This window comes from Sinocyclocheilus rhinocerous, unplaced genomic scaffold, assembly GCF_001515625.1.
Source record: "Sinocyclocheilus rhinocerous isolate Xijiao unplaced genomic scaffold, SAMN03320098_v1.1 scaffold594, whole genome shotgun sequence".
Lineage (NCBI taxonomy): Eukaryota > Metazoa > Chordata > Actinopteri > Cypriniformes > Cyprinidae > Sinocyclocheilus > Sinocyclocheilus rhinocerous.
In genome coordinates, this window is record NW_015645059.1 from 1,924,864 (window position 1) to 1,943,347 (window position 18,484).

Here is an 18,484-nt window from a genome sequence, read left to right on the forward strand (position 1 = left end):
TTCTAAATAAAGCAGTTATTTTTATTTAGTTAAAAACGGGCCAAAAGAGACCTCCGAATAGGCTACCAGAAAGAAAAAAAAAAACTTAAAGTTTTTGCTCAGAATTCGTTTTTAATCCCTGCATGATTTTAGTCGTGTATGATAAATATCAAATAGCCTACGTTATTGCTTGACTACAAGTTTAAAAACAACGCTACAATTGTTATAATCAATGGGTAGATGGTATTATCGGATATCGCAATATTTTTTAAGGTGGTTATCGATAAGATATTTTTGACATATCGCCCAGCCCTACTTCTACTACTACTACTACTGATAATAAATATTATACATATAAAATATAATTATAACACTGTCTTTCAGATGAGCAGAGCTAAAATGTTGATGACTCATCTTGCACTATACATTACTAGCCTATCAAATAAACCAAACAGCCAATGACTAGAAATAGCCACTTGCACGGTTTATGAATGTGACGTTACTAAAGCCAACATCAATGCAGGAAAGAACACTTGAGATTTTCAAGTAATTTAACAAAGTATGGAATCATTTAAACTGAATATACATATGACATGACTAGAAATGGTGACCTTAACTTGGTGGAAAGCTGGGCTACAAATCCAAGACCTGGCTGATCTCATCTTTACATAGCTAGTGGCTGCACTGCAAGCTGGGTCAGGAACAAGCTGGCGAATGTGACCAGTTTATTCGTCACTACAGAAATCCCAAATACATGGCCCTACCATACGGAGGGAGCACAAAGGCCTGGACTTGTCAAGACTATGTATATGCCGGTATCAAATTTTCATGTTGCGATTAATTGCTAATGCTTTTATTACGATCGCATTACCAAATACCGGCACAAGTCTAGTCAAGACCGAGGGCCAAGAAGAGCCGCTCCGGGTCTATCCAACATTCCACCCACGGATGAAATTCCAGTGAAAATCCAGGCAGAGCTTTGGTGGATTTCAGAGCAAGCTCTCTGGGAGGCACTTAGTCAGGCATTGTGTTTTTAGAGAAGGCGGTTGTAGCTGCTGGGCTTTCATGCATGCAACATAACAGACAGAGATAAGGGACAAATGCTTTTTGCACAAAGCTTGCCAAAGCAATGCCATTAAGAGAGGCAAATAGGTCTCAATGCATTCTGGGTCAAACTCCCAGTGGACCTCAAAATTGTATTAAAAACCAAGGGAAACAATTATTCCGCTGGCAGAACACCTGTAAGGATGGAGAGAGAGTCATAAAATCTATGATACAATGCTAATGCGGTTATTGTTGTTCTTTATAACAATTCCAACCAATCAGCAATCACTAGTTTGACTAGAAAAGCAGTAGCCAAATACATTTGCATATGATTGACTTAAGAGATGCTGATAGCATCTGGTAGACTCAGACAACCAGGGGGCAGTTGAGGCAATACACTCTGGACAGAAGGGTTATCTAATCTAACTCCCAATACAAGCGGTTGCTTGGTGACATGACCCTTATTATTGACTGACTACATCTTAAATTCTGGGCCTCGAAGCCCTGCAGGGCTTCTTTCACTAGCTAAGCATGTTATCTCTTACTGTGTGAGCTTGCTGCAAGACTAGTAAATTTATCATGTACTTTATCAAGTACAGTGAGTGACAATCCTTTGACCTGGAGATATGCGTTATCTCTCATTAAAGATTCAGTACGGGCCGATGACAGAATACAGTTCATCTTAAAAGTGTATGCACCGCCTTTATACTCGATATCTAGCACATGAAAGCATTATATTACTCAATGTGTAAGCAACTGTTTTACTGCTTCATTTTATATTTATTTTAAAAAGCATGCAACACTTTATATCTGTTTCAACATGGTTGAAAGAGATAAAATGCTACTTAACCCTTTAAAGCTTACTGTATCATATATGAATTACTAAAGCCTATCAATTATGAACATGATCAAAACTTTGCTGAAAAACCTGTTGCACACACATCTACATTTTCTGAATTCATTTCTTTTATTATAATTCTAAAAATATCCACCTTTAGGTCATGTTACATATGTATTGTATCACTTAGATTTACTTGACCATCCATATTTTTTAGACAAATCATGTTAAAATGTATTTATGAAACATGATACAACAGGCTTCTTCATTGCATCATCATTGTATTGCACTGCAGTATATGTTTTGCCCCCACAATAAAAACTACTGAGTTCAATCATAAAACTAGTGACAACAACTGATATTTATATGCATTATGTAAGCAGTCTGCTATACTGTCATAAAAATGCATTTATTTACATTACAAGCCACCAAAATTCTATCTTTTTGTCCATATAAATAACATCAGCACCAAACTGCATAATTTTGTTCAGTTTGGATCTCTGAGGTATTTTCCTTCACATGTGTGAGCTCCATATTCTCACTATATGAGCCATGAAAGACTGATGCATCAAATGTCATACAAAACATACACATATACAAGCTTGTTTAAACAAAGGATTTAATAAACATAGTATTTTCTGACTATAATTTCACGTCAGGCTTACAGGGTTAAAAACACCATATGAATCATTCAGCTTGTTAGAGTAGCAGAGAAACACCTAAAATCTCCCCAAAGGACACTGAGTAACAAGTTGCAAGAGGGCTGTCCAAGAGAATCCCCAACAAATTCAAACATCGTGTGTGTGAGGGGGAGAGTGACACACTTTCAGCCTGAAAAGACTGTCAGCATGTGGCCCAAAGGGACAACAAAACATATTTTGTGTTGCCAACACCGCAGTATGACAGCGACAACAGACAATTAGGGAAAATAACGCTGTCTCTTGTCAAGCCCTGACACTTGGGGACTTCTGAGTAAATAAATCAAGGCCCTGAACAAGCACAAGAATAATTGAGCATGGACAGAAATTGGGCCTCGTCTCAAAACCTTGCGAGCAGCCTACCTATAGTAGGGGTGAGCACCAAGAATCGGTTTCATTAATAAAAAATACCGGAACTGGAAGATTTTTAAGAGGTTCGGTTTTGTTAACAATTCACGAATGTGTATACTTTGCTAAAACAGTCTGAATCTTCATCACGAAACATACAGTAATCCGATTACCCATAAAATGAGTCTTACAATCCGGTTCTTTTTAGTGAACCAAAAGCACTAATCAGTCTGAATGGCTGCTGAAATAAACAGACTCACTAATCACTTTCGCAGTAATTCTGTTCTTATGATACCTGAGACTTATGGTTACTAAATAGTTAATATGACAACTAATAGTTATACATACACATTATGAATTTTGTTGCGGTGTTCTTTAAAATAAATTAACAACTGGATGAAATGTGTTATTATCATTCATTAAAAAGTCATTTGATAATAGAGCAGTAAAAGCAACTTGAATTAGGCTACATTTCCTTTCTCCAATTATTTCTTCAAAAGTACTAAATCTATAGAACATTCTAGATTGATAAATCCTTCTAGTAAATCGGAACCAGAACGGTTCCATTTCTACAGCATGAAAAATGTTTGAGCAACATTGGCGCGTTCCGAACATTCGAATAGTTCCGAATGCTCCGAAATTATTCGAACCAACGTTCGGAACGCGCGTCTGATTCTCTAGGTAGGCAGCTCGCTAGGTTTTGACACACAGCCAGAATGTTTTGTTCTTTACCTGTGACAGCTGCCTCGGGTCGGGGGCTCCGAATAAAGAGGAACTGGAGCTGAAACTAATGGCTCCCCTCCGGCTGAGAACATGTTTGGGAACCGGCCTGTCTAGAGGCAAAACCGGTAACTGATAACATAATTCCATTGAATAATATCAACGCTATGGATCCGGATCAAAAATAATTCAAACCCGCCGAAAAAAAGTAGTAAAATAATCAAAGGAATCACAAGAAGGCGGAGAGGAGAACTTGCACGGAACTTGGGCGCTGTTTGCAACTCTCAAAAAGCACGGGAATTCCCTCTCCTTTAAATTGCAAATAAAAAATATCAGTTTAAATGCTCATGAGGCGAAGTGCTTCATTTTGTTCGGATCGATCTGGTTCTCGCGCACACCGCCGTCATTATTGATATGGTCCATATTTCCCCACGCGCGTGTCTCGTGCTCCATTTCACTCGATTTTTATTCATCAGGCTCGTTTTTTCTTCCTTTCTTCTCCCTTTTCCCATGCAAAGACCACGGCCTGTGGGACGATGAGGCCTCTCCTCTATCTTTTTAGTATCTTTAGAAAAAAATGCTTCCTCATTTTTTAAACTCCGTCCAGTCGTGAATCATCATCATCGTGCAAATGGCTCCGCAGTCTCGTCTCCCAAATTAAAACAAAAGGCATGACCACTTCAAACCCTGATGTCGATGCTTGGAGGAGAAAACAGAGAGATCTGGCGAATATATAAATAAATGTACGTGAACTTCTATCCGTTTAGCGACGGGTTTCATTCAAGCTCTGCGATGCATGAACATTTATTCTCCCTCTCTCATTTTTTCTAAATGCAGACACACAGATGGCACCCGTAATTCAGCACACACTCAATGCAGCACTGTATATTAACCAGAAGAAAGTGGCCTTGGTGAAATAAAAACACGCCCCGCGACCACGCCGTGCGTGTGTTGGCACATGCTGTTCGGTCAGTGTTAAAAAGAAAACGCAAAACGGGAAATAAATTACGCTTATTACATACGACAGTCTCAGTTAGTCCTGAACATTGCAAGCTGTTTCCGAACATGCACCACCTGCGAAAGAGATGGGGTTGTACAGAAAGCGTTCGCAAAACGTCCTCGTCTCTCTGAGCCAATAGGCGCGCAGCAGTTCATGTAACGCCCGTTCCCACTGGATTACACCGTGCAGCGATTTTGAACCGGCTAATCTCATTGGCGCTGCTTTCAAGACTGATTTATGCACTCGTTCACTGACTGTACGGACCTCAATAAGGGTATTCCACTACAACGGGGTTTGCCCTGCAGCCGGTCTACATCATTGCCAGTGATTACCTTTTCTCGGTATGAGTCATCCAGTTATTCGTGAGCAATGAACCACTGTTAACTTCTCTCAATAATAAAACCCACTAGTAAACGTGTTTTTTGTTTGTTTTTTTGTTTTTTTTAAAAGACCATTTCACTCTTCGTACGCTGGTTTAAGCTGATTTTTTTAGCAGGGTAAAGAAACCTGGCAATCAAATGTATACATAATCCAGTGAAATGTAATGTTCATGTTATCGTACCTGTAGGCCTATGACTGATCCATGTAATATAAGCAGGCGCTTTTATACAAAGAGACTTACAAAGAGGAACAGAAGCAATTTGTCAAAAAGCCAACAATGTTCGTAATATAAAATGCCAGGTTTAAGAGGATAAATGCTCAAAAGAAAAGTTTTTTTTCTTTTGTGAGTGTGATTACACTTAGTATATTACACAGTATGTATATTACACATGAGCTAATTTCTTTCTTCCAGTTTTGCCTTTAAAGTGTTTGTTTGCTTAAGACATAAGCGCGTACCACAGAGAACTTTGTAAGTTTAAACAATAAGCATGTTGTCAGGCATTACCAGATAATTGCATGACAACACATAGTCACTAGCAGTCTCTAAGTATCACATTGTGTGCTGAGGTACAATTTGCTGGAAACGCAAGTCATAATCATGAACTAAGGCTTATGGTCTGCTACAGTTTCAACAAAAATATTAATGTGAAAAAATATAGCCTACACTTAGGTTTACTAACTGAAATTCATCCTCAAGGTAATTGTGTGAGCCAAATAGTATACAGTGTATACTATACACTGTTAAAAATAAAAGTTCTTTATTAGTTCTCTATGGCTCCATAAATAAACTTTAACATCAAGAACCATTTTTGAGTTCACCAAATAACCTTTCAATGAACAGTTCTTAAAATAACCATTTTTATAGTTTGAAGAGCATTTGAATAATTTAAAGGACTTTTTTTCCACTATAAAGAACCTTTTGTACAATGGAAATGTTACATGGATGTTAAAGATTCTTCATGGATCCATCAATCCCAATAAAGAACCTTTATTTTTTAAGAGTGTAGAATCTTTTTATTGCACAAAAGGTTCTTTATAGTGGAAAATGTTCTTCAGATTATTATATAAATGTTCTTCACATTAAGAAAAAAAAAAGTTATTTTAAGAACTGTTCACTGAAATGTTCTTTGAGGAACCAGAATGGTTCATCTATGGCATTGCTGCAAAACCCCCCTTTTGGAACCTTTATTTTTAAAAGCGTAGAGCCATTTTCTAACCATTATCCTTTCTTTTGCAATCACATAAGCAGACATTTAAGCAAAATAATCAAGCTCGACCCACTCTGTGCAAGTTCAACCCACTCTCTGGGTCATTTAAATTCTTCAATTTAAGTCGTAAAGCTTTGCAATGTTGTCAAATGTTTTAACTTGGGTTGCTGGAGACCAGGGGACAATAGTGAACTGTGCCATGGCAACAAAGGCCATATGCCAGTAGTGAGTATAATTGCTCCGTCCCACCCCCTCCCCACTGCTCACAATACAATTCTGCACAACCAAACCCCAGACCATGCAGTCCTAATCCGTTTCTAGGCATCCTGAATATACACTGCCAAATCACACAGATTACTAGAGTGCTTTACCCCAGTGCACACCAGAACCTCTTGGAAATATTATACAAAACCTTTGAGATTATTTTTTGCATGCATTGTTGATCTATGGTGATATATTACTGGTGTTAGTGTGACTTAAACACTGGGACTAAACAGAGAAAGCAAACACAACACACTTAACAAGATAAGATGTCTGGCATCATGCCTATATCTGCCGGTGTAGTTATTAACGGATCTGTTCATTAATTTACTTTTACAATACCGTTTAATCAGTGTCAAGGACCGCTTCCCGTCCACTACCGTTGGCCCCGCGTGCTGCTCATTTGGGAGTCTCACATTTCCTGACTGAGGGGCAATCATTTCATTAATGGTTTGTTTCTGAGGCTTAGTTTGCTACAAATGCTGTTCCCCAGGCAGACATGCTTTGCAGGAACAGCCTCCTGAGGAGACAATGATGAGGGGTGGCGAGCAGCACACCTGCTAATTCCCCTCGAGACTCCATGTATCCACTTGCAATGCGACCCTGTGCTATGCAGCAGTCATCAGGTGACCATAAACAAGGGGAGCGCCGGCATAATTGATACCGCTGCTTGATGTCACCCGGCCCACTGGTGACGTCCCCGTTGTTTTGACTGCTGCATGTGGTTTTGAAAAAAAAGAAGAAGAAAAAGATATGTGAATGTGACAGTTCTGTCTTTTTTCCATACAATTTCTATGTATAATTTAAATAGATGTAGAAATGTGACTTTTTTGCACTTGACTGACATTTTAAAAATGGTGAGTGAAAAGAGTGTTGTAGATTAAAACACTATCTATACAACAAGTATGCAAGTTTTTCCCATTAACTGCTTGTAGAATAAAACTTGTGCTCAGTTGCCATCTTGTGGTGATACAAGGTAAGTGCTAGTTGTTGTTTTTTTTACCCTGCTTTTAGAACAAGGGGTTTTAAACTGGGGTCTGGGGAAAAGTTTACAAAAAAAAAAAAAAGAAGAAGAATATTTATAAAAATAAAAATAATAACATTTGACTTAAATTAATAAATACTACATCTAAAGGTACTATTGTGAGTAGAAAATATTTTCTTTCAAATAAATTTATTTCACACAAATTCATAATATTCAGTTTTTACAGTATAAATTGGGTGTTTAAACAAGAAAATATATAGCTGCCTTATAAATTGTAGGATGGGGGTCACTTGCACAAGCATGATATTATTTGGGGGTCTAACAAATAGATTGAAAACCTATGATTTAAAACATACTATATTTGTGAGAAAACAAACAAACAAAAATGTGTGGATAACGTTATATATAAATTATGTTTGACGGCATCTCTGGTCTGGTCACTTTTTCATCATACAATTTACATTACTATTGTACTCCTTTAGTGTTACAAAATAATTCATGTTAAAAACATAACTTTAGTACAAATTTTGTACTAGTATTCTAGCTTTATGCATTGTCTTGTATTTATTTAAAATGTAATAAAGCATAAACATTCATTTTAGTTTAGTTCACAAACACTTCAGTTTGTTCACAAATATCTTGAAAAATAAATCGGTTTTTAGTATACTTCGATATACAGTAGCAAAATATGAATAACATTGTTCATATTAGCATACTGAAATATATTGCTGACAACATGCGCACATTCTCTGACGTGAGTTAATGTGGAGGTCACGCTGTTCATTTTGGACATTCATTTTTATTATTTTAGACCCGACTAATTCTAAGACTTTTTTATTTATGTTAATTTTTTTTATTTGTTTGTTGTTGTTTTTTGCACAAGCAGTGTAGTTTTGTTGAATATGCATTTAGACGTCACTACGTTTGTCACGCAATGGTATTGAAAACAGCAATTGCAGAAGGACACCACAAGATGGCGATCTTGCATCAGCAAGAAAATGCATCAAATCGAGGGCATTCATGCACGCACACAATGTAAGACTCTAGCTAAAAAGTTGTATAGACATAAAACCTAACCTTTTATCCTCTCCAGTCCTCATCGTGCAGGTTTTAGCAGATAACATCCTTCATCCATCAAACATCTTCCATCAAAAGCTTCCACTCTCTGCTCAAGCACCAGGCACTGAAACCTAATGAACCTTGTTGGTAACCATGTTAAACTGGCCTGAAGTTACCTGAGCTCATGACTAGTTCCATGTATAATTCATCTCCTCAGTAATCTACTCACCTTCAGAGAAGGAATCTGACTCCATTAGCCTGTCTACCTGCCCTGGAGAAGGACTTAAGTTTGGAGTCTGTTAACAGGTAAGAAAATAATGATCTTCTGTGGGATTTGGAGCAGTATTGCACTAGTAATAGCAGTTTTTGGCTTCTTACTTCTGCAGTCAGCCATTGTAAAGCTCAACAGAGATATAATTAGATATGTATAATTAGAACTAGTTAATATTCTATGAAGGCTCATTGCAAAAGATGGAATTATTCAGGGGTTGGAGGTTATCAGAGAATCCATGTCAAACTCTTGTTTGTATATATATTCTCTGCAATATACTTCCAATGGATGTCCTTTCTTATAAACAGAGAGATTGCTTGTGAACACATGTAAATAAACAGTCAACCAGGTCTGGGTTGATGTGGAAAGAGTGACGTCGTAAGTCTCAAGCCAAACGTCATTTCCCTGCAAACACAGAACGTTCCCCATTTGTTTGCCTTTTGGGAACAAAAAAAGAATGTTCTGGGAATGTTTTGTCAAAAAATCAAAATCAAAAGCTAACCTCCCCAGAACATTGGGACATTTTGGGACATTGGAACATTTTTTTACACTGTTTGTGACAACCTCAAGGGAACCTATACACAGAACATTCACTAATGGTTATTTTTAGGATTTAGATTTATAAACAAAAGCTAACCTTCCCAGAATGTTGCAGGGATGTTTTCATGACAACCTAAAGTGAACCAACTCAGAATGTTCCCTAATGGTTATTTTTAGGTCTTATTTTTATAACCAAGAGCTAACCTTCCCCGAATGTTGCAGGGAGTTTTTTGTTTTTGTGACAACCTAGATTACAATCTAGACAACCTAAATTTTTAAACCATTATACCATTCCATAAACATTCTGGGAACCAAAAACTGCTAGCTATAGGTTGTATCTTGTTCACCACCCAGGACAACTGTACCTGACCTACTGTCTTCTCCAATTTATTAACGGTTTCTTTGTTCTTTTGATGTTAAGGTAATGGTTTAAGATCATGGCTGAACAAAGGCAACGGGCCCTGTCCACATCAGGAGAGGCTCTGTACCAGGTTCTTGGCCTTGACAAGAACTGCACTCATGATGACATCAAGAGGTCCTACAGGTAAGATGTGATTCACAACCTATTTGTCCCAAGGTGCATTTACTGTATGAAGTTTGGATTCTACTTGGGGTGAACAAGGGAGCAAAGGATAGAGAAAGTGCCAAACTGCGACTCATTCCTCTATAATCTCAGCCTTCAGTTGCAGTGGAGCTGCATGAATATAACATGACTTCCACAAAACTAAAATATTCATTATGCTGAACAGATGGCATCCCTTATTTTACTGGGATCAGGAATGATGAAGGAATCTTAGATACAAGAGCATGTTCAGGGGTGCACGACGTGTGCATGAATGATTCTGTACTATAATTTACATAGCTCCATGGAAACGTGCCAACCTTGCCTTTGGTGGTAATATCTTGACGCTTACACCATAACGTGTTGATTTCACTTGTCAGTTGGTTTAACAAAACGTTATGCTGCAGCAGAGCAGGGCAACCTGGGAAAACCTGGAGAAAAAATTCATAGCTTCATTCTTTGTCATACATATAGGAGAATGTATATGTAAGTAAATAGTTTTTCTTTTCTGTGGCTGCTTTATATATATATATATATATATATATACAGTGGGTACGGAAAGTATTCAGACCCCCTTACATTTTTCACTCTTTGTTATATTGCAGCCATTTGCTAAAATCATTTAAGTTAATTTTTTTTCCTCATTAATGTACACACAGCACCCGTTTTTCAAGGCTGCAATTTATGCACAACCTGTGCTGTTTCTGTCTTGTATGCTAAAACACGAAGATGTCAGAGAGCTTCATTAGACAACTTCATTTCTAACACCATACTGATGTTCCAACAATTATAGTGTCTAATTGTTCTAATTTACACGTTGTTCAAGGAGGCATTTAAATGGTTAGCATTTTAACAGCACTTGTTTGCTGTTAATGAATATATAATCATCACAACTCTTGCAGACGCCATAGGCTTAATCAAAAATTAACAAGCAAGCGTACTCGGAGCATAATAAATTATAGATTAAATAGTTTGTTTTTGGTTCAGCAAAAAAAAAAAAAAAAAATAGAGATTATTTTCATGTAATGATTTTAAAATTAAAATTATTGGCTTTTTTTTTTTGTATTAATAGATTTATACTACTCCACGCCTTTTACAAATACCATAAATATTTATAGTTTGCTATCTGATCATCCACAACCATTTTGAGCTTAAGGATATTACATTTCACAGCATTATAACATGTCAAACTCTTCCTTATTGCTGCAGAGACTTTTGAAGAGTGTTTGCGCAGAGTTTGGACATGCTGCCATTCATTCAGAGCAGACCTGAACTGAGTCAGAGACAGAGACATGTGCAATGCACTGCTGGTTCTAATGGGAAAAATGTCAGACTTGGTGACGTTCCTCTCTTCACCACCCCTCATGTGCCGAGGAGCTTTTGGAGGCACTAATGGGGTCTGCGGTCTTGCTGACACATAGACAGGTCAAGCAGCGTGCGCATAAGACAGCTAGCCGCAAAAGATCACACCCTGCTGAGATCATCAAACAGACAGACAGCATTTTAAACTGCCACATGTTAATGAGTCTCCTCTTACTGTGTGCGAGTCCAGAAGTATTTGTGTTTCCTTTTTTAAGCTAATGATTGTTTTATGTCACTCTCATTAGGGGAATACAAAGAAAAAAGACAAAGTGCACATTCTCGCAGAGATTCTGTATTTCTAAGGTCATTTAAATATACTTCCTGACATTTACATTGATCTTAGTGTCTTTCAACAACTTCTTTACATTTTCATTCCTAAGACTTCTATATGATCCTCAGGTTGGTGCAGCTCTTAGCAGTCAGTTTTTCGAATACATTTTTCATTTTTAAATGTCCTCGCCTGTTTTTTTTTTGTTTGTTATTTTAGGAAGCTCGCTTTGAAATATCACCCTGACAAGAACCCAGAGAACCCCGATGCCACTGACAAATTTAAAGAGCTCAACAATGCTCATGCGGTGCTGTCTGACGTCACTAAGAGGAACATTTATGACAAGTATGGCTCCCTGGGTCTGTATGTGTCGCAGCAGTTTGGGGAGGAGAATGTGAACACATACTTTATGCTCTCCAGCTGGTGGGCAAAGGTGCGGTATCATCCTTTTTTTTTGTTTATATTAAAAATTAGCACTTTAGGGAACAATTTTTGCCTGACCTGACCCTTGAAATCTACTCCTGTTGATGTAATCTACACATTAAAGGGTTAGTTCAGCCAAAAATGAAAATTCTGTCATTAATTACTCGCCCTCATGTCGTTCCAAACCCGTAAGATCTCTGTTCATCTTCGGAACACAAATTAAGATATTTTTGATGAATTCTGAGAGCTCTCTGACCCTCCATAGACAGCAATGTAATTACCACGATCAAGGTCCAGCAACATGGCAAGGAGATCGGTAAAATAATCCATGTGACATCAGGGGTTCAACCGTAATTTTACGAAGCTATGAGAATACTTTTTGTAAGCAAAGAAAACAAAAATAACGACTTTATCCAACAATTCGTCTCCTCCGCGTCACACTATAGCGCCATTTTGGAGAGTATCAACTGAACGGAAACAGCGTATGCTGTTCTGTGTCAGCAGCACCGTACGCGGATACGTTGTTTTCGTTCAAATCAAAGCGTAAACAATGTAGAAAACGTATCCGCGTGACACAGCTGACACAGTATAGCATACGCTGTTTACGTTCAGTGGATATTCTCCACAATGGCTGGAGACGTATTGTTGAATAAAGTCGTTATTTTTGTTTTCTTTGCGTACAAAAAGTATTCTCGTAGCTTCGTAAAATTATGGTTGAACCACTGATGTCACATGGATTATTTTACCGATTTCCTTGCTATGTTTCTGGACCTTGATCGTGGTAATATCATTGCTGTCTATGGGAGGGTCAGAGAGCTGTCAGAATTCATTAAAAATATCTTAATTTGTGTTCTGAAGTTGAACAGAGATCTTACGGGTTTGAAACGACATGAGGGTGAGTAATTAATGACAGAATTTTCATTTTTGGGTGAACTAACCCTTTAAATAATATTAATTACATTATATATTAGTCTACAATTTAAAAAATAATTTTATTGGTCATATTAAATAATATTTTTGCAGCTAATTATGTATGTTTTTTGTATGTATTTGAAACTGTTTAAATACTGTATTTTAATATTATTTTATAACAAAAATGTGTTTACATTAGCTACATGGACTAACAAAAATACTTCTAAAGCCTTTATTAATCTTTTTTAAAAACAATTCAACATTTACTTATACATTTATTAATTTAAAAAGTTGTATCTGTTCATAATTTTTAATCGACCTTAGCTAACTAACAGTGAACAATTACAATGTCATGTTAACAAAGAATATTAAACACTATAACAAATGTATTACTCATTATCAGGACTAATGGAACCCAATTGTAGTGTTATCCGTAAAGGTGTATAAAAAGACAGAATGAGACCGAATATTGTAATATTAACTCTGAAAGATAAATCATAGAATATTATTGCAAAATGAACAAGTCAATAAAGTGTTATCCTAATTTATATAAATGCATCTACTCACTAAATAGTTATATTTTATATTTACATTATAGTATTTGTGTTAGCAATTTCTATTGCTAATACTGTTTTTGCTATTATAATAAAATGCATGTTATATTATTAAATATATATATTATATAAATATATAAGTAAATTATTTAATTTTCGAAAGTAATATTATATAACAGATGCTGTAATGTCGATATTTTGAATGCATTTTTATCTAAACTAAACCCTGACACTGTGTGCCTGTCTGATTTTGAACATTCTCATTTATAGGGTCTGTTTGCCATCTGTGGCTTGCTGACAGGTTGCTATTTCTGTTGTTGTCTGTGCTGCTGTTTCAACTGCTGTTGTGGGAAGTGCAAACCGCACACACCTGGAGAAGAGGACCCGGAGTTCTATGTGTCTCCCGAAGACCTGGAGGAGCAGATCCGTACGGACAACGAGAGAGGTAAAAGGACATGCTGACGTGTTCTTTAGGTGGTCACACTCCGTTTTGAAATAGCATAAGAGCACAGAACACACCTCAGTCACTCTACAGCCAGAAAAAAAATGGATGAAAATGGTTAAAAGAAGCACATCCCAAAATGACTGCATCACATTTTGTTCTCGATAACAGCATCTTCTAAATGTCTTAAATGTTAATCTTCAAAATAGATTGTTCTATAGAAAGCGGAAAGACTTTATAACTGTCTGATTTTGAACATTCTCATTTATAGGGTCTGTTTGCCATCTGTGGCTTGCTGACAGGTTGCTATTTCTGTTGTTGTCTGTGCTGCTGTTTCAACTGCTGTTGTGGGAAGTGCAAACCGCACACACCTGGAGAAGAGGACCCGGAGTTCTATGTGTCTCCCGAAGACCTGGAGGAGCAGATCCGTACGGACAACGAGAGAGGTAAAAGGACATGCTGACGTGTTCTTTAGGTGGTCACACTCCGTTTTGAAATAGCATAAGAGCACAGAACACACCTCAGTCACTCTACAGCCAGAAAAAAAATGGATGAAAATGGTTAAAAGAAGCACATCCCAAAATGACTGCATCACATTTTGTTCTCGATAACAGCATCTTCTAAATGTCTTAAATGTTAATCTTCAAAATAGATTGTTCTATAGAAAGCGGAAAGACTTTATAAAGACTGAAATATTATATATTGTGCAACGGGATCATTCTAAAATGAATTTCGAAATAGCTTTATATGATACTTTTCTAATTAAAAACATGTATTAAATACTTAAAAAGAACAGCAAGCTTTGATGTAGCAGATCACGGCTTATAAGTTGAGGGAAGCGCTTTTAAGAAGGTTCAACTAACGTAATAACTCATCCTACTTACAAAAATAAATAGCTGATACTTCTGAGCCAGATGTTTGGATATAATACGCTGTTGTTCTGCCAGTGAGCTGTAGGAGGTTTTTTACATCTTGTGCTGCAGTCTCTCACAAAAGTGATAATTACAGTCTGAGTCATTTCTCAAAGTGTGTTTGCATACTAGTTTTTTATAGCATTCTCACAATAAAAATAAACAATGTTTTCTTTCCCTGCATTTGAAAGGCAGCACGCAAGATGGTACAGACAAAAAAAAAAAAGCCTTGTTTTGTCTTATATTAGATTCAAGCTACGTCTATGTAAAAATACACTGTGGACAAATCAAAGTTGACTTGTGCTTCCATTTTAGTTGACTTGTATTAACCTAGACAAGCTGAGAACACACAGCACACAAGATAATTTTATTATTCATATTAAATAATATTTGAGCTAATTTAGGTTATACTTTTTTAACAGTGTATTTTATTGTCTTTCAAAGCATTTATATTAGTCTAGCACCACATTACACATTAAATAATATTAATTATATATTACTCTACCGTGTAAAATAATTGTATTAGTCATATTCAATAATACTTTCGCAACTAATTAAGATTTTTTATTTTTTGGTTACCTGAATATATGTTTTTACTGTGTATTTTGTTGTCTGTTTGATAACATTTATATTAGTGTAACTATAAAAAAACAATAAAATTAATGTTTCATAGACTCCTGTTGAAGTCATATCTTGCTGAAGTAGTGTCTAAAATTTTTGAAAATTACTCTTTTAGTGTTACCTACACGTTAAAGGGATAGTTCACCCAAAAATGAAAATTCTGTCATTAATTACTCACACCTCATGTTGTTCCAAATCCGTAAGACCGTTCATCTTCGGAACACAAATTAAGATATTTTTGATGAAATCCGAGAGCTTTCTGACTCTGCATAGACAGCAATGCAACTGGAATGTTCAAGGCACAGAAACATAAAATAGTCCATGTGACATCAGTGGTTCAACCGTAACTTTACGAAGCTGCGAGAATACTTTTTGTGTGCAAAGAAAACAAAAATGATGAACATTCCAGTTGCATTGCTGTCTATGGAGGGTCAGAAAGCTCTCGGATTTAATCAAAAATATCTTAATTTGTGTTTTGAAGATGAACAAAGGTCTTACAGGTTTGGAACGACATGAGGGTGAGTAATTAATGACAGAATTTTCATTTTTGGGTGAACTATCCCTTTAAATAATATATATTAGTGTACCATGTAAAAACTATTCTATTGTAATATTTTGGCAGCTGACTTTTTAGGCTACCTGAAAACATATTTTTGTCTGTTTCATAGCATTCATATTAATGTTTCCTACAATAATGTTTCCTAGACTTCATATCCTGCTGAAGTAATCTCTAAAAATCCACCCCTGTGGTCTTCGAATCAGAAAACTCTCAGCATTAGGTAAGCCAGTGGACAGTGGGCTGCCCTTCAAACCAGTGATACTGAGCCAGCTCAATGAGGTCAGAAAAGCGCAGCCAGCAGGGGCAGGCTAACGGCAGATTGCTGGGACGTCCTTGGAGCGTACAAAACACTTTTCATTTCAGCAGGAAGTTCAATTAGGAGTGTGAAATGGCATGGCATTAGACGGTGTAACCTCTTGTATATTCCATATTGAACATATGTGACCTCTTTTACCTGTGATTTTGGTTTTCCAGATGGCGACACTCCGATTGTGATGCAGCCAACCAATGCTAGTGAGAAGACCCAGCTGATCGGTGATGGACACAGAACATATACCTAAATGGAAAAAAATTGACGATAGATATTAATTTTAAAATTCTTTTTGAATACATTTGTGTCTTTTACAATATACTAGTGAGAAGACCCAGCTGATCGGTGATGGACACAGAACGTATACCTAAATGGAAAAAAGTGACGATAGATATTAATTTTAAAATTCTTTTTGAATACATTGGTGTCTTTTACAATATACTGTTTATGTTAGGACTGAGAAAGCTAAAAATACTCAACTTCTTAAGCTTTGTTTAGCCATGCTGTCTGTAAATAACAGATATTATATTATTCTTATGCTTCATGTGGAATTAAAACTGATAATGTGATAAAAACTGATGAATGATTCTCCTTTAAATAATATTATGTACACTCAAAAGATATCAGGCCCTAAATTTAAGATTTTTGTATTTAAATTTTCCATATAAAATTTTCATCCATTTGGACATTTTTAACATAAACTAATAAACGTAATGTGACACATATTTGTCAGTCATTCATCCAGTTATTCATTGTGAAAACAATTCATCCAAGAACATGGTTAAAATATAGCTGTGGAATATTCAATTACCTGCAATGGGAGATGGGAAGAAATTTGATTTATTGATTATAAATATGTACATCGGTCTATTAGTATTTAAAACAGTCTAAAGAGTTAAAAGTCTACTAGTATTAACATTTATTAGTACTGTTACAGAAATTTTACTTGTTCCATTTATGTATGACTGACAAATATGTAACGCAATAGGTTTATTAGTTTGTCTATGTTAAAAGTGTGTCGTGTGAAATGTCATATGCAAATCAAATTCATAAATTCTAAATTTAGGCCAATTTTTGGAGTGCATATTATATGCAGTTGTTTTATGCATTTATATTTTGTTTTATGCAAAATATAAATGCAGATATTTCTGTACATTTAACAGTGCTTTCAAATAACCAGGGGTGATTGTAGGATTTTTTTCAACTGGGGGGCACAAAAGGGGCCACAATTAATACAGAGGGGCCAATCTTATGTTGTGTATTTAACTGTAGATATCGAAATCATTTAAATAACACATTTTATTTGCTCTGGCACAGTACTCTATATGAATATAGATAGGATATTGCTTGTTTCACAAAATCTTAATGCAACATAATGTGCACAGAGCCAGCCATTTGGGTTGTTTTCTGACTTTTTGTTTGCAATTGAAGGAACATTTTATGCTTGAACTCTACTGAATGTTCGTTTAAAACAACGAAAAGAAACAAAAACCAAGTTTCCTTCGAGCCGGATTCGAACCAGCGACCTAAGGATTACAGTGTTTCCTCTACAGTCCTCCGCTCTACCAACTGAGCTATCGAAGGAGCCCATACTCTATAGCTCGATCTTGAGCTTTTTATAAGGTAAAATGCGTGAAAAGTAAGTATAATAAATACACTTATATTGCACATAAAAAATGTAACAAGTAACTTACTCACAATGCAGATTTCTGTAAAATAAGACCAGGAAATACCGTTGGTTTTTGACGTTAATTTGACAACGTGTCATTTCTACACTATAACGTTATATATATAATTTTTCTCCGATTTGATTAGAAAGCAAAAACCCGTAATTTACGCTAGCAATCGACACATTATCGTTTCATAATAACAAAACAGAAAAGCGAAAATAATGTAACCGAATGTTCAACATTAGCCTACAGATAACGTTACGCTAACAAAGTGAAAAATGTTGGATGCATTAATACATGGTAATAATAAAACTAATAAGAGGAAATTTGCGTATGAAAAAAAAAACTTTTAATTGTTAACTTACTTATTGCGTTAAGCTAACTGAGACTTGTCATATCACTTGCATATTGCTCTTTTGTTGATTTTGATTGCTTCCATTGTCCTCATTTGTAAGTCGCTTTGGATAAAAGCGTCTGCTAAATGTTAATATAAAAGAAATACAACTAAAGATGACGCTAGTACCATCATAATTATTTACATCCATGGAGATATTCATG

The 18,484-nt window shown here is 36.1% G+C and overlaps 2 protein-coding genes and 1 non-coding gene across 9 annotated transcripts in view; 1 reads left to right on the top strand and 2 right to left on the bottom strand.

Moving 5' to 3' along the window:
* Positions 1-4,717, bottom strand: part of LOC107705260 (high affinity cAMP-specific 3',5'-cyclic phosphodiesterase 7A-like) — a 44,187-nt gene extending 39,470 nt beyond the window's left edge. For 5 of the 7 annotated variants that reach the window (XM_016508475.1, XM_016508474.1, XM_016508473.1 and 2 more), the window contains exon 1: positions 4,521-4,717. In XM_016508475.1, the coding sequence (XP_016363961.1) occupies positions 4,521-4,694 (174 nt within the window). In that variant the 5' untranslated portion in view covers positions 4,695-4,717. Of the gene's footprint in view, positions 1-3,639 lie in introns of all 7 variants that reach the window. The other 2 variants (XM_016508477.1, XM_016508471.1) reach the window with 1 other exon arrangement.
* A 3,705-nt stretch (positions 4,718-8,422) lies between these two features.
* LOC107705201 (dnaJ homolog subfamily C member 5-like) lies at positions 8,423-16,795 on the top strand. The gene is made up of 5 exons (XM_016508392.1): positions 8,423-8,827; positions 9,754-9,876; positions 11,744-11,957; positions 13,684-13,858; positions 16,421-16,795. The coding sequence occupies exons 2-5, from the start codon at positions 9,770-9,772 to the stop codon at positions 16,504-16,506; spliced, it is 582 nt and encodes a 193-aa protein (XP_016363878.1). The 5' UTR covers positions 8,423-8,827; positions 9,754-9,769; the 3' UTR covers positions 16,507-16,795.
* A 959-nt stretch (positions 16,796-17,754) lies between these two features.
* On the bottom strand, positions 17,755-17,840 carry trnay-gua (transfer RNA tyrosine (anticodon GUA)). Its single transcript is given in 2 exon segments — positions 17,755-17,790; positions 17,804-17,840. It is a non-coding gene; the product is annotated as a tRNA-Tyr (tRNA).
* Between the last annotated feature and the right edge of the window lie 644 nt (positions 17,841-18,484).

What these genes read in the sequence shown, in the direction of transcription:
- LOC107705201 (XM_016508392.1), top strand. Translation starts at nt 9,770, where the DNA reads ATGGCTGAACAAAGGCAACGGGCCCTGTCCACATCAGGAGAGGCTCTG. An exon ending in TCTCCAGCTGGTGGGCAAAG is followed by an intron (nt 11,958 to 13,683) that starts GTGCGGTATCAT and finishes TCTCATTTATAG; the next exon opens with GGTCTGTTTGCCATCTGTGG. An exon ending in CCGTACGGACAACGAGAGAG is followed by an intron (nt 13,859 to 16,420) that starts GTAAAAGGACAT and finishes TTGGTTTTCCAG; the next exon opens with ATGGCGACACTCCGATTGTG.